This window comes from the organism of the source record quoted next, unplaced genomic scaffold (genome assembly GCF_019419815.1).
Source record: "Pyrus x bretschneideri cultivar Hongxiangsu unplaced genomic scaffold, Pyrus_bretschneideri_v1 Contig24, whole genome shotgun sequence".
NCBI lineage: Eukaryota > Viridiplantae > Streptophyta > Magnoliopsida > Rosales > Rosaceae > Pyrus > Pyrus x bretschneideri.
Genome location: NW_025999546.1, coordinates 4,412,820 through 4,427,990, shown reverse-complemented (window position 1 = coordinate 4,427,990; position 15,171 = coordinate 4,412,820). Strand labels below are relative to the sequence as shown.

General features: G+C 37.8%; 3 protein-coding genes and 1 pseudogene across 18 annotated transcripts; 2 read left to right on the top strand and 2 right to left on the bottom strand.

The window, feature by feature from the left end:
- Nucleotides 1–12: 12 nt before the first annotated feature.
- LOC103957653 (transcription termination factor MTERF15, mitochondrial-like) lies at nucleotides 13–3,410 on the top strand. 16 transcript variants are annotated; one of them, XR_007259107.1, is made up of 5 exons: nucleotides 13–891; nucleotides 923–1,221; nucleotides 1,308–1,424; nucleotides 2,471–2,494; nucleotides 2,669–3,410. XR_007259107.1 is itself a non-coding variant. In XM_048586298.1 (4 exons), the coding sequence occupies exons 1-2, from the start codon at nucleotides 187–189 to the stop codon at nucleotides 1,403–1,405; spliced, it is 1,188 nt and encodes a 395-aa protein (XP_048442255.1). In that variant the 5' UTR covers nucleotides 17–186; the 3' UTR covers nucleotides 1,406–1,424; nucleotides 2,471–2,494; nucleotides 2,876–3,410. The 16 variants fall into 16 exon arrangements, 5 of the variants coding, with proteins under 5 accessions (XP_048442255.1, XP_048442257.1, XP_048442256.1 ...); XR_007259106.1 differs by having other exon boundaries at nucleotides 2,609–3,410; XR_007259105.1 differs by having other exon boundaries at nucleotides 14–891; nucleotides 2,876–3,410.
- A 639-nt stretch (nucleotides 3,411–4,049) lies between these two features.
- LOC103957655 (transcription termination factor MTERF15, mitochondrial-like) lies at nucleotides 4,050–5,845 on the top strand. Its single transcript, XM_009369848.3, has one exon. It carries the CDS (start codon nucleotides 4,214–4,216, stop codon nucleotides 5,411–5,413), a length of 1,200 nt encoding a protein of 399 aa, XP_009368123.2. The 5' UTR covers nucleotides 4,050–4,213; the 3' UTR covers nucleotides 5,414–5,845.
- Nucleotides 5,846–6,201: 356 nt separating this feature from the next.
- On the bottom strand, nucleotides 6,202–8,199 carry LOC103957656 (xanthoxin dehydrogenase). The gene is made up of 2 exons (XM_048586303.1): nucleotides 8,076–8,199; nucleotides 6,202–7,300 (listed from the first exon to the last, which is right to left on the bottom strand). Exons 1-2 carry the CDS (start codon nucleotides 8,111–8,113, stop codon nucleotides 6,505–6,507), a joined length of 834 nt encoding a protein of 277 aa, XP_048442260.1. The 5' UTR covers nucleotides 8,114–8,199; the 3' UTR covers nucleotides 6,202–6,504.
- A 2,178-nt stretch (nucleotides 8,200–10,377) lies between these two features.
- Nucleotides 10,378–12,789, bottom strand: LOC125478257 (annotated as a pseudogene).
- Between the last annotated feature and the right edge of the window lie 2,382 nt (nucleotides 12,790–15,171).

Here is a 15,171-nt window from a genome sequence, read left to right as displayed (position 1 = left end):
CATTTGGCTCCCACTTTTGAGGTGCCTTGGATGAGCAGGCACCCAAAAACTGGCGACTAGTAAGTTCTCAGCTTATTAAAGTCCAGTGGGCCAGAAAACAGGAAATGAAAAACATACATCTTACTAGAGAGCCGCCGAGGTTTTGGATTTTCCACCTGAAAGTGATCAGTGCCGGCGCCGTCTAACATGGCAGCCCTCTTTAACCTGAAGGCCGGCAGATTGGGTCGTTCACTATTTTCCAAAACTAAAAGATTTGTTCTTGGAGATGTAAAACCCCCACATTGTACTCTTCAATGTCTGATACTCTGCAGACACTTGGCCTCAGAAATCTCAGAAACCCAATCCAATTTCACAGTCAGTTACCTCATAAACTCATGTGGGTTGTCTCCGAAGGGTGCAATTTCAACATCTAAGCGGGTCAAGTTGCGATCCCTGGAAAGAGCAGACTCCGTCTTGGCCCTTCTCAGAGACCGTGGATTCTCTGCAACCCAGATCTCCAAGCTTGTGAGGTCGTGCCCACAGCTTCTCGTAACCAAACCGGAGAAAACCCTTTTGCCAAAGCTTGAGTTTTTCACTTCTCTTGGAGCTTCAAAAGATGACCTCGCAAAATTTCTCGCTTTCTCTCCTGCTGTTTTGGGTATGAGCTTGCAGGAACGGATAAAACCCACTTGCCATTTCCTTAGGAAACAGCTTTCTGAGAAGAAGCTCGTTGTTTTTTTGAAGAGAGGCGGCCCGCGGATTTTCTTGGAAGGCCATTCGAAGAATGTGGCGCCAAATATTGAGATTTTGAGAGAATCAGGTATGCCCCAATCATGTATTTCACTGTTGCTGGTTCATTATCCTAGCTCTTTAATGCGGAAGCCTGAGAATTTTGGCAAAGTTGTGGATGAGGTTAAGCAAATGGGATTTGATATGGAAAAAGGTTAAGCAAATGGGATTTGATATGGAAAAAATTGTATCTGTTGCAGCAATAAAAGCATTGTGCAGTAGTAACAGTAAATCCATATGGAATCGTAATTCTGAAGTTTATAAAAGGTGGGGTTGGTCGGAGAATGATGTTCTCTCTGCTTTCAAGCGGTTCCCACAATGTATGACTATGTCGGAGAAGAAAGTAATGCAGGTAATGGAATTTCTAGTGAACAAAATGGAATGGCCGGCAGGAGTGATTAACAAATACCCAATCATAGTGGCTTTCGGTTTGGAGAAGCGAATAATCCCAAGGTGTTTGGTTGTTAAAGTTTTGATGGTGAAAGGATTTATAAAGGAAATTGAAAATGTGAGTTTGTGTTCTGTAATGTGCCCTGCAGAGAAATGCTTCTTGGCGAAGTTTGTGGCCAGATATATAGATGAAGTACCTGCATTATTGAGTGTGTATCAAGGCAAAGTTGAAGTCCAGGATGCATGACATTGGTTGGTCAGGAGAGGTGAGATTGTAATAATTTTAGCCTCTCAATTGGTAGAAGCTAACATATCGCTTTTGCCTTCCTTATACCTAATATGCTGTTGATATTCTATGGAAGTAAATTCAGTTGTCAGTCATGGCCAAAGAGAAATAACATTTGTTCATCTTCAACTCCTCTGACTAATCACATTAGTTTTATATACATTCTTATCTGAAAACCAGCTTCAGGTTGACCTGCACTCCGAGGTGCATTGTTGGTTCTTAAATTTGGATTGTCTTCATGATTTCTTTTGTTAGAAAACATAAATTTACATGCTTCTTATGGGTTCGTTTTACTATATAGTTTAGTTTACTCTGTTACTAACTACCCTCTAGAAGCTAGCCTTTTTTTTAGTGGTCATGGCCTAGATCAGTATCATTGTGTCATTTTGATTCACTTGTGCTTGTTTCTTAGCATTTGCCTTTTATCAAAAAATAAATTGCAGTGGGTTGTGAGTGTTAATTGGGTTCTTCCGGGACACAAAATGCCAGCTTTGGTGGGATTTGTTATCATGAGTCATTTGGCTTGTATTCTTAGTTATGTGAAGGAGAATGTGATTCCGGAATCGTTGTATTCTTAGCATTTTATTCATGCTGTGAAGTTATGTCTTCTTTACAGCGAGTACCCATCCCAGTGCACCCGAATTGTTTGGTGATGGAATGAAAGTGGGATTTTGTTGCAAGTAATTAAATGGCTATTTAGGTTGAGATATGGTTGCTAGCCATCCTAGGTATAAATGTTGCTCATTTATGGCCTAGTTTCCTATGCCAGACAGATGAGGTGATTTAGAGCTTCTCTCTCCCTTTCTAGAGTGATGGTGAGAAGCGAGAGTGTCATAAGGGAGATCGGGTGGAGAGAGTATTTGGTAAGTTTCGATCTGGTTATAGGAAAGGCAGCCTACTCTTCTTACTGTTTATATAGGTCTTACATAGTGCTTGATCTTATTTTTCGTTCTATTGCTTGGTACCCTATGCCTGCCTTGTTTGCAATCAATAAATTGGTACTAACGGTTATAATCTCTTCCACAGATTCACTGGTGCAATTCTTCAAAGGTAATCAAAAACCCAAAACAGTCACAAAACAGCTCAAATTGCCCAGATGAAACTTTCTTCTTCTTTTATATCTTTAATTTATATTAGTCACGGTAATTGTGTTTGTTTTCGTAGAAACTGAGTGGAAAAATGAAAAGAAAAACAATCACTGTTTCCCCTTTTGTTTCATATCAGCTGTTGCCTTATTGAGAAAATGTGACACTCCTCCCAAGCAAGTATGTAATAAATCCATGTTTAAGCTACGAGTCTGATTCAAGAATATGTTGTCGATTTCTACAGAAGATTCTCATATTCGTCAACTATTCCATTGAAATGCTTGTGCATCACTTCCATTGTCTGCTTATAAATATTTACTCAGCAGTTTTTACTTGTGTTTATTAGTTTGAAGAAGAATTGTTGGTGTCTGGAAATCTTGCTTGCGTACGTTGTTCCGTGGTTTAAAATATGTGAGCCACTGTCGACATGGATTGGTGAACGCATATAACGGCTGACATGTCTTGATGCAAATCTTTTTGTCCGTAAGTTCGGCAGGCGAGGAACTCTTCACCTTGGATTTCCATCGGAGGTCCATCTGTTCTTACTGAGTACTTGTAGCTTGTACATTTAAGTTTTACATCGGGAGAGTGTTACTGGACGGGCGGTCTATTTTAAGCCTGTTTCATTGTAATTTCTTTGTCTTGCGCTGGATGGGTTGTTTTTACCTTGTGCTGGCTTTAGTTTTTCTCCCACGTGCACATGAGTCGTGTGCATGGCTGCGCCTGACCCAGACATTAACGAGGGCGATGATACTGCAACTTAATATCAATGCCATGGTAGCGACGTTAGTGCTCAATAGAAATTTCTGTGATATGTGTCGATATTTTATATCAATACGTCAATATAATGTTGTTAAGATGGCATTAATGTTTGATTATTATATTGTTGTTCACGTCAATCTCTCAAGTGATGCAAAGATTAAGTTACATGGCACAGATACACTAACATGTAGCATCTCATACCGTTAAAATAAGAACATATAAATAAAAATATACACATCTTTATTTTATTAACCTAAAAGGTTACCGTAATCGGGTCGCGTGTTGGGGTTTTGCGCCTAGGCAATTAGGCGGGCACCTAGGCAGACCAGACAAATTTAAGTAAATTTATTATATTTCGTATTAATGTGTTTACTTATACTTGAGTATATATAACCTCATCATAACCCGTAAAATAGAATGACATATATATTATGAAGTATTGAAAGATAATGAAAATATAGGGAATAAGCATATAATATGTGTTTATTTAAGTATTCAACAAGTCTTTTATAATTTATTGAAAAATAAATAAAATGCAAAATTAAAGTTATCTATTTTTTATCGAAGTGAACCACGACCTAAATACCTAGGCGAGTCTGAACCAGCTAGGCGGTTTAGGCATACCCCAGCAAGTCTAGGCGTCATTTCTTAATTTTCAAACGTCTAGACATTAATCGGAACAATGATCAGCTAGCTTACGTCTAGACAAGGCTTATCGGTGATAAGCGGAAATTTTTAGAACAGTGACCGTAACCTTAATTGGCACCAGAAGCTACCTTAACGGTTTAGTCACAAAGTTCTCAATTCGAAGCCCATGAAAAGCTCGGCTTTCTGCCGGGCGAAATGCTAAAACCCTCTGAACGGATGAGCCGCCGAGGTTTCGGACTTTCCACCTGAAATTGGACATCGCCGGGAACCTAACATGGTAAGCCTCTTCAACTTGAAGGCCGGCAGATTGGGTTATTCCCTATTTCCCAAAACTAAAAGATATGCTGTTGGGTTTGTGGATCTAAATCCTTCGCATTTTGATTCTTCTCTTCAAAGCCTGATACTCTGCAGACTCCTGGCCTCAGAAATCTCAAAACCCCAAACCAATTGCACAGCCAATTACCTCGTAAACTCATGTGGGTTGTCTCCGGAAGGTGCAGTTTCAGCATCTGAGCGGGTCAAGTTGCGATCCCTGGAAAGATCAGACTCCATCTTGGCCCTTCTCAGAAACCGTGGATTCTCTGCAACCCAGATCTCCAAGCTTGTGAGGTTGTGCCCACAACTTCTCGTAACCAATCCGGAGAAAACCCTTTTGCCAAAGCTTGAGTTTTTCACTTCTCTTGGAGCTTCAAAAGATGACCTTGCAAAAATTATCGCTTCCTCTCCTGCTGTTTTGAGTGTGAGCTTGCAGAAACGGATCAAACCCACCTGCCATTTCCTTATGAATCTGCTTCCTAAGAAGAACTTCGTTGTCTTTTTGAAGAACGGCGGCACGAGGATTTTATTGGAAGGCCATTCGAAGAATGTGGCGCCAAATATTGAGATTTTGGGAGAACTAGGTATGCCCCAATCATGTATTTCTCTGTTGTTAGCTCATTTTCCTAGCTCTTTAACACGAAATCCTGAGAATTTCGGCACGGTTGTGGATGAGGTTAAGCAAATGGGCTTTGATATGGAAAAATCAGTGTCTGTTTCTGCAATAAAAGCGTTGTGTAGTAGTAATAGTAAGTCCATATGGAGACGTAATTGTGAAGCTTATAAGAGGTGGGGTTGGTCGGAGGATGATGTTCTCTCTGCGTTTAAGCGGTTCCCTCAATGTATGACTAAGTCGGAAAAGAAAATAATGCAGGTAATGGAATTCCTAGTGAACAAAATGGGATGGCAGGCAGGAGTGATTAACAAATACCCAGTCATTGTGGCTCTCAGTTTGGAGAAGCGAATAATCCCAAGGTGTTCGGTTGTTGAAGTTTTGATCTCGAAAGGATTGATAAAGGAAATTCAAAATGTGAATTTGTATTCTCTGTTGAACCCTGTGGAGAAATACTTCTTGAAGAGGTTTGTGGCCAGATACACAGATGAAGTACCTCAATTATTGAGTGTGTATCAAGGGAGAGTTAAAGTCGAGGATGTATGATGTTCGTAGGTCAAAAGAGGTTAGATATTGTTGATGTAGTATCGTAGATGCAGCGCTGCTCATTGTCATTGGTAGCAGCTAGCTTTTAGCTCGGTGTATTTTTCTAGATATGAATTCAATTGGTTGTCATGGATGAAGAAAGATGAAAAATCATTTTTCGTCTTCCCCTTACACTGCCTAGCTGATTTCGTTATACGTATACTCTCTTATTTGAAATTAACTTGAGATTGACCTGCTCTGCTCTGTGGTTGTGGCGCCTTCAACTATAGGATCGATGGTCCTTGACTTTGTTCATCTTGGAATTGCCTTCGGTAGATATGTTGCTTCTATTCAGTTTCAATTTAATCTATTTATAGATATGAAGGAATGAAAAAGCTTTTGTCTGATGTTTCAAATTTTAAGACGTGTAAGATATCTGTGCTTGTCTGTGTCTCTGTCCTTGTTCTGCTCTGCTAATACTTGTTATCCACAAATAGCTAGTCTTGTTTGCAGTGACAATGGTTGGGTGGTTAATACCATTCTGCATTGTGACTCCCTTGTGTTAGCCTACTTTGCGAGACCATTAGGATCTTGTTATGCTGAATATTTCTAGTATTTAAACTGTCTCGTTCGCACTTTACCCTATGGGATCTCGTTATGCTCAATATTTCTCGTATCCAAACCATCTTGTTTGCACTGTTTACCCTATTTGTTTTGAAGGCTCTGGAGTCATATTTACGGTGAAGGTGTTTTCTTATTGCTCGGATTTGTTTTGAATGAAAGCTTCAAAATGATTCCGGAAGCCAGTCTTCTCCGAAGGTGAGTTCTTCATAAGCTTTGACATTTCCATGGCCTGGCAGATGCATAAGTTCCATATAACGTATGATGGAAAAGAATGCAACAATCCAGCAATATGCACACGAAATGGTCAACTTGGAAATGTGAAAAAGTACTTGTAAGAAGCCTGGTAGACAGTTAACTGTAAAGAGAGATGGAAACATATTCGGCATTTCATTATCAGGAGGAATCGGAAGTGCGGAAATCATTTTCCACGACAAACGCTCCAAAGATGCTAGCGGAAATATAAGGACCAATCCATTTAACTCTTCTCATCATCTAAAGACTCTCAGTGAGTGATTCACACAAGTGAAGCCCCCGTCGATCATGAGATTATCCCCACTTATATACTTGGACTCGTCACTTGCCAAAAAGAGCACAGCATTAGCTACATCATCAACTTTCAGTTCCACTCCTTGCAAGTTGGCATTTTTTGATACAAAAGATCGGAAACCTGTCCCATCTTCGATTCTCGCATCCTCCTGCAGGTGAGCCAAAGCCAAATTCGTTGCAACTGCATATGGAGAAACGCAGTTAACGCGTATCCCATGATTCCCAAGCTCAGCTGCAACGTTCTTGGTCAGCCCCAACACAGCATGCTTAGACCCTGTGTATGCATGTGGTCCAATGCCTCCTTGAACACTTGAAACACTGGAAAGAGAAACTATGCTGCCCTTTTTCTGTGGGATCATTGCCCTAGCTGCGTGCTTCATTCCGAGGAACACTCCCTTCACGTTAATATCAAACACTTTCTGAAACTCAGATAAGTCTGCATTGCGGATGTCTGGACAAGGCGAACCTGTCACCCCAGCGTTGTTGACTATGATATCCAGCGTGCCATATTTATCGACAGTGAAATCAACTGCACGGCTAACATCATCCTCTACCGTGACATCACAATGGAGATAACAAATGTTTGGATCTCCGTTGAGGGATTCGCACACTTGTAAGCCGAGGTTGTCCTGCACATCAACTAAACAAACTTTTGCGCCATGCTTGTGGAGCAGGCGCACAATGCTTTCTCCAATGCCAGTGGCTCCGCCGGTCACCAGTGCCACTTTCCCTACTAACCTGAGGAGAAGGGAAAGAACCGAGCAGCCATTAGGGAAACCTATCCACATAACATGGCCTTAAAATTGTACATATTTCATTTATTTCTCACACGAAATTAAGATAAAATTTCAGTATTGTGAATTTGTGACGATATGAGAAAGCCAAGTTCAAAAAATTTTGCAACCGGTTTCAGATTCAGATGAATAAAAATTTCGAGATTTCAGTTGACCAAGAAACCTTGATCATTTTCAGGGGATTTTGAAGTATATGATATACACCAGAATGTTCGGTCGTTAAATCTTTAGTCCGGTATCCGATGACCAAGATCTAACGGCAAAACCTCGGGTGTATAAATCGTTTAGATGTGCTTTTAAAATGACTGAAAATGAATTTAGAAAAAAAGCTTTTTGATTCAAAAAGCACTTAGGAAGCATTTAAGTACTTTTTCCAAATTTACTTACATTTTTATTAAGGATTTATTCCAATAACATTTTCACCAAAAAACTTTCATTCATTTGAAAAGCTCATCTAAACAAGCTCTAATTTACTACCACATAATCTGAAGTTATGCCAAGAGTGAAGCAAACTGTAAAAACCACAAAGGAAACTAACAAAAATGATTTTCCGCCGTTAGATTCAAACCCCAGATCACGGATTCACATGAACAATATAAGCAAAGCTGTATTTGAAGTTGCAGATTTAACACCCAGAAAAAGCAATGAACAACAAAGCAGAAAACGCAGAAGTGGGTGGTGAGAAACGTATAGGAGAAAGAGAGGTAAGAGTTTGTTACCTCTGGAAGTTTGGAAGCGAACCCGCTTGTTCAGTCATGGTGGTGGACAGAGCCCCACCTCTCTCTTCTTCTCTCTCTTTTGTCTGAATATATTCCTTTCTCTCCTCTCTGCTTTTCTACCTACTTCACTTCTTCCTAAACCTTTGTCAAGTTTACTTTTTCTTGGCTGATTCCCATTTTATTAAAAAAAAATAGTGATCAGCCGTAGAATCTATTTCATATCGAACTTTAACGATTCAAATTGTTTATTTTGTAAATTTTGATTTATAGATCATTTTTGCAAAAAATTAGTTTAATTCGAAATCATTTGTCTATTTAATTATCACGATGAAATTTCAATATTTTTCTTAGAGCAAAGTGTTCGTCAATTTATTTGAACTCAATTTGATGCCTCAAATATTTTTGATTTGGTTAATATTTTGTAAGCATGATTTATGAGGTTCAACTTGAAAAATAGACGATTCGGATCGTAAAAATTCGATATATGGACCTTACAATTAATTCTCATTTATAAATACTAAAAATAAATAAAATAAAATAAACAACTAATGAAAAGAGTTTGAAAACTTTAAGGTTTAACAATTAGGATAAAATAAAGGGTAAAGTGAATAGTACCATGATTGACTTTTTAGTATAAAAGTATGATTTTTCGTTAAAGTGAACAGTATCATAAGTTTTTCGTTAAAATTACCTTATGAAAGATGGGAACCCTCCCTTAAAAGCCTCCTATAACTATTTAAAAATACATCAGACTAGAAGGACATATGATTGATATTTAAAAATTTTCACCCAAATCACACATGGGTTTGTTTGAGAGCAATACTTCACATGAAAGTCGATTTTTCATAGCTGAAGCATGAAATAAAATTATTTTCAAACTTTAAATCTTATTTCCAAGATCTTTGATTTCGAGATATGTGCATTTCTAATTTCACGTTCTTGATGTTGTATGGTGGGTTCCTATAATTTTTTCTCATCGATCCACTGTATTATTGAGGGTTTAGAACATTACAATGTGATAGAATGTTTACAACGTGACCAAATCAAAGCCCTTATCCACAATATAATCACTTTTCAAGGATATTTTGCGAAACCTGAATTTGTGTTAAGTGCTTATTTTTTTATAGCGCTTAAGACAAATTTCAAGAATTTAAGCAACTATACGTGTTGAAACTAGTTGGGATTGGTATCTCCAATGGTTGTTTATGATCATCCTCTCTTCAAATGAAGAAACAATTAGTTTAGGGTTTAGGGTTGAGAGTAGGCGGAATGAAGACTACAGGAGCTGGTGCATCATCTTCTAGTGGTGAGGGTTGCGTGATGAAGGTGGACCAGGACAATCGACCAATAGTGGGCAACTGCATTAGGCAAGTGGAGCCATCAACTCCAATGCAATCAGCGTTCGAAAGAGATGGTCGAGGAGGAGAGGTGATGGAAGAAGACTGTTTTGAAATAGTCAGGGGATTAATATGGTTGCCAGCAAGGGTAGCTAATATTTTCAACCGTGATGGCCCCGACATGTCGAGGAGAGATTATTTAATGTATCTAAAATGAAAAGCGATACATCATATACTATTATATTTCATAATGAAGTTAATGAATTGGGTTCATTCGACATGTCCTATCATCAAAATATACAAGTCATCGAGCAAAAACATCTGTTGTAATAAAAGTTCAAGAGACGAATAATCTTGTGTTGGCAGTGGGTTTTGATGAGATGTGATGTGATTGGGGGATGGAAAAAAGTGATATTAGATATACATCAATTTGAAGTGATTATGCCTACAATCTAAGGGTGTACATACGTCAAAAGAAGGAAGGGGAGTCACAACTAGGGGCCTTTCCTAGGGATGAGGATGGTCATTCGCATTGTGAGGATTTTAAAGATTCTTATATTCAAGCCGTTTATCGTATATTGTGTAAATAGTTTTCGTTAAATACTATTTGTGTTTAATTTTAAATAAAAAAATCAAATAATTTCTGACCGCATGATACACGATAAATTACTAAAATGTAGGAATCCTATTCGATCCAATTCCCTTTCCTAGGCAAGCGTTGGAACAAAAATTCAGCATCACCGTGAATAGTTGAATTGTGCGAATTAACCATCTACAAACAAGAACAAGCAACCGTAATTAATTTAAAGTACTGGTGTGTTACTGGTTTAAGCTTTCGACGATTATGTTAGTATAAATATTTTAGAATTCAAGACTAGAAAGCAGAGTATGCAAAGCATTATACTAGTCCCAAGAGAGTTATATATATATATATATATATAATTCAAATTAAACTAGAAGAATCCTAAAATATATCCAGCATAAGATATTGGAATATAAGATCTAGCATCCTTGGATATAAATACAACTAATCGAGATATTTAAGTTCAGTTCCGTTTCAACATTCACCTATTTTTCTTCCCTTCGTACAATTTTGTTGCTAAGTGTCCCTGTAGTCGATAAGTTTAGACGTGAAGATAAACTTACAAACTCGATTGGATCTCGTTATGCTCAATATTTCTCGTGTCCAAACCGTCTTGTTTGCACTGTTTACCCTATTTGTTGTTAAGGCTCTGGAGTCATATTTACGGTGAAGGTGTTTTCTTATTGCTCGGATTTGTTTTGAATGAAAGCTTCAAAATGATTCCGGAAGCCAGTCTTCTCCGAAGGTGGGTTTCTTCATAAGCTTTGACATTTCCATGGCCTGGCAGATGCATAAGTTCCATATAACTTATGATGGAAAAGAATGCAACAATCCAGCAATATGCACACGAAATGGTTAACTTGGAAATGTGAAAAAATACTTGTAAGAAGCCTGGTAGACAGTTAACTGTAAAGAGAGATGGAAACAAATTCGGCATTTCATTATCTGAAATTGGACTTCTATGAAACAGATAAGTGCATCAGGAGGAATCGGAAGTGCGGAAATCATTTTCCACGACAAACGCTCCAAAGATGCTAGCGGAAATATAAGGACCAATCCATTTAACTCTTCTCATCATCTAAAGACTCTCAGTGAGTGATTCACACAAGTGAAGCCCCCGTATTATCCCCACTTATATACTTGGACTCGTCACTTGCCAAAAAGAGCACAGCATTAGCTACATCATCAACTGTCAGTTCCACTCCTTGCAAGTTGGCATTTTTCGATATAAAAGATCGGAAACCTGTCCAGGCATCTTCGGTTCTCTCATCCTCAGGCAGGTGAGCCAAAGCCAAATTCGTCGCAACTGCATAAGGAGAAACGCAGTTAACGCGTATCCCATGATTCCCAAGCTCAGCTGCAACGTTCTTGGTCAGCCCCAACACAGCATGCTTGGACCCTGTGTATGCATGTGGTCCAATGCCTCCTTGAACACTTGAAACACTGGAAAGAGAAACTATGCTGCCCTTTTTCTGCGGGATCATTGCCCTAGCTGCGTGCTTCATTCCGAGGAAAACTCCCTTCACGTTAATATCAAACACTTTCTGAAACTCAGATAAGTCTGCATTGCGGATGTCTGGACAAGGCGAACCTGTCACCCCAGCGTTGTTGACTATGATATCCAGCTTGCCATATTTATCAACAGTGAAATCAACTGCGCGGCTAACATCATCCTCTACCGTGACATCACAATGGAGATAACAAATGTTTGGATCTCCGTTGAGGGATTCGCACACTTGTAAGCCGAGGTTGTCCTGCACATCAACTAAACAAACTTTTGCGCCATGCTTGTGGAGCAGGCGCACAATGCTTTCTCCAATGCCAGTGGCTCCGCCGGTCACCAGTGCCACTTTCCCTACTAACCTGAGGAGTAGGGAAAGAACCGAGCAGCCATTAGGGAAACCTATCCACATAACATGGCCTTAAAATTGTACATATTTCATTTATTTCTCACACGAAATTAAGATAAAATTTCAGTATTGTGAATTTGTGACGATATGAGAAAGCCAAGTTCAAAAAATTTTGCAACCCGTTTCAGATTCAGATGAATAAAAATTTCGAGATTTCAGTTGACCAAGAAACCTTGATCATTTTCAGGGGATTTTGAAGTATATGATATACACCAGAATGTTCGGTCGTTAAATCTTTAGTCCGGTATCCGATGACCAAGATCTAACGGCAAAACCTCGGGTGTATAAATCATTTAGATGTGCTTTTAAAATGACTGAAAATGATTTTAGAAAAAAACATTTTGATTCAAAAAGCACTTAGGAAGCATTTAAGTACTTTTTCCAAATTTACGTGCATTTTTATTAAGGATTTATTCCAATAACATTTTCACAAAAAAAACTTTCATTCATTTGAAAAGCTCATCTAAACAAGCTCTAATTTACTACCACATAATCTGAAGTTATGCCAAGAGTGAAGCAAACTGTAAAAACCACAAAGGAAACTAACAAAAATGATTTTCCGCCGTTAGATTCAAACCCCAGATCACGGATTCACATGAACAATATAAGCAAAGCTGTATTTGAAGTTGCAGATTTAACACCCAGAAAAAGCAATGAACAACAAAGCAGAAAACGCAGAAGTGGGTGGTGAGAAACGTACAGGAGAAAGAGAGGTAAGAGTTTGTTACCTCTGGAAGCTTGGAAGCGAACCCGCTTGTTCAGTCATGGTGGTGGACAGAGCCCCACCTCTCTCTTCTTCTCTCTCTTTTTGTCTGAATATATTCCTTTCTCTCCTCTCTGCTTTTCTACCTACTTCACTTCTTCCTAAACCTTTGTCAAGTTTACTTTTTCTTGGCTGATCCCCATTTTATTAAAAAAAAATAGTGATCAGCCGTAGAATCTATTTCGTATCCAACTTTAACAATTCAAATTGTTTATTTTATAAATTTTGATTTATAGATTATTTTTGCAAAAAATTAGTTTAATTCGAAATCATTTGTCTATTTCATTATCACGATGAAATTTCAATGTTTTTCTTAGAGCAAAGTGTTCGTCAATTTATTTGAACTCAATTTGATGCCTCAAATATTTTTGATTTGGTTAATATTTTGTAAGCATGATTTATGAGGTTCAACTTGAAAAATAGACGATTCGGATCGTAAAAATTCGATATATGGACCTTACAATTAATGCTCATTTATAAATACTAAAAATAAATAAAATAAAATAAACAACTAATGAAAAGAGTTTGAAAACTTTAAGGTTTAACAATTAGGATAAAATAAAGGGTAAAGTGAATAGTACCATGATTGACTTTTTAGTATAAAAGTATGATTTTTCGTTAAAGTGAACAGTATCATAAGTTTTTCGTTAAAATTACCTTATGAAAAATGGGAACCCTCCCTTAAAAGCCTCCTATAACTATTTAAAAATACATCAGACTAGAAGGACATATGATTGTTATTTAAAAATTTTCACCCAAATCACACATGGGTTTGTTTGAGAGCGATACTTCACATGAAAGTCGATTTTTCATAGGTGAAGCATGAAATAAAATTATTTTCAAACTTTAAATCTCATTTCCAAGATTTTTGATTTCGAGATATGTGCATTTCTAATTTCACGTTCTTGATGTTGTATGGTGGGTTCCTATAATTTTTTCTCATCGATCCACTGTATTATTGAGGGTTTAGAACATTACAATGTGATAGAATGTTTACAACGTGACAAAATCAAAGCCCTTATCCACAATATAATCACTTTTCAAGGATATTTTGCGAAACCTGAATTTGTGTTAAGTGCTTATTTTTTTATAGCGCTTAAGACAAATTTCAAGAATTTAAGCAACTATACGTGTTGAAACTAGTTGGGATTGGTATCTCCAATGGTTGTTTATGATCATCCTCTCTTCAAATGAAGAAACAATTAGTTTAGGGTTTAGGGTTTAGAGTAGTCGGAATGAAGACTACAGGAGCAGGTGCATCATCTTCTAGTGGTGAGGGTTGCGTGATGAAGGTGGACCAGGACAATCGACCACTAGTGGGCAACTGCATTAGGCAAGTGGAGCCATCAACTCCAATGCAATCAGCGTTCGAAAGAGATGGTCGAGGAGGAGAGGTGATGGAAGAAGACTGTTTTGAAATAGTCAGGGGATTAATATGGTTGCCAGCAAGGGTAGCTGATATTTTCAACTGTGATGGCCCCGACATGTCAAGAAGAGGTTATTTAATGTATCTAAAATGAAAGGACGATAGATCATATACTATTATATTTCATAATGAAGTTAATGAATGGGGTTCATTCGACATGTCCTATCATCAAAATATACAAGTCATCGAGCAAAAACATATGTTGTAATAAAAGTTCAAGAGACAAATAATCTTGTGTTGGCAAACCACACGGCCCCCAACACTCGGTGGGTTTTGATGAGGTGCGATGTGATTGGAGGATGGAAAAAAGTGATATTAGATAGACATCAATTTGAAGTGATTATGCCAACAATCTGAGGGTGTACATACGTCAAAAGAAGGAAGGGGAGTCATAACTAGGGCCCTTTCCTAGGGATGAGGATGGTCATTCCTATTGTGGGAATTTTAGGGATTTCTATATTCAAGCTGTTCATCGTACATTATGTAAATAGTTTTTGTCAAATACTATTTGTATTTAATTTTAAATAAAAAAATCAAATAATTTCTGACTGCATAATACACGATAAATTATTAAAATGTACGAATCCTATTGGATCCAATTCCCTTTCCTAGGCAAGCGTTGGAACAAAAATTCAGCATCATCATGAATAGTTGAATTGAGCGAATTGACCATCTACAAACAAGAACAAGCAGCCGTAATTAATTTAAAGTAACGGTCTGATACTGGTTTAAGCTTTTCGACGAGTATGTTAGTAGAAATATTTTAGAATTCAAGACTAGAAAGCAGAGTGTGCATTATGAAAGCATTATACTAGTCCCAAGAGAGTTATATATATATATATATATATATATATATATATAATTCAAATTAAACGAGAAGAATCCGAAAATATATCGAGCATAAGATATTGGAATATAAGATCTAGCATCCTTGGATATAAATACAACTAATCGAGATATTTAAGTTCAGTTCCGTTTCAACATTCACCTATTTTTCTTCCCTTCGTACAATTTTGTTGCTAAGTGTCCCTGTAGTCGATAAGTTAGACGTGAAGATAAATTTACAAACTCGATTGG

Excerpts from the sequence above, each read along its gene's own strand:
- LOC103957655 (XM_009369848.3), top strand. The coding sequence starts at position 4,214 with ATGGTAAGCCTCTTCAACTTGAAGGCCGGCAGATTGGGTTATTCCCTA.
- LOC103957653 (XM_048586301.1), top strand. The coding sequence starts at position 187 with ATGGCAGCCCTCTTTAACCTGAAGGCCGGCAGATTGGGTCGTTCACTA. Across the intron at positions 892-922 it reads TTGGCAAAGTTGTGGATGAG|GTTAAGCAAATGGGATTTGA; the intron begins GTTAAGCAAATG and ends ATATGGAAAAAG.
- LOC103957656 (XM_048586303.1), bottom strand. The coding sequence starts at position 8,113 with ATGACTGAACAAGCGGGTTCGCTTCCAAACTTCCAGAG. Across the intron at positions 7,301-8,075 it reads TCGCTTCCAAACTTCCAGAG|GTTAGTAGGGAAAGTGGCAC; the intron begins GTAACAAACTCT and ends CCTTCTCCTCAG.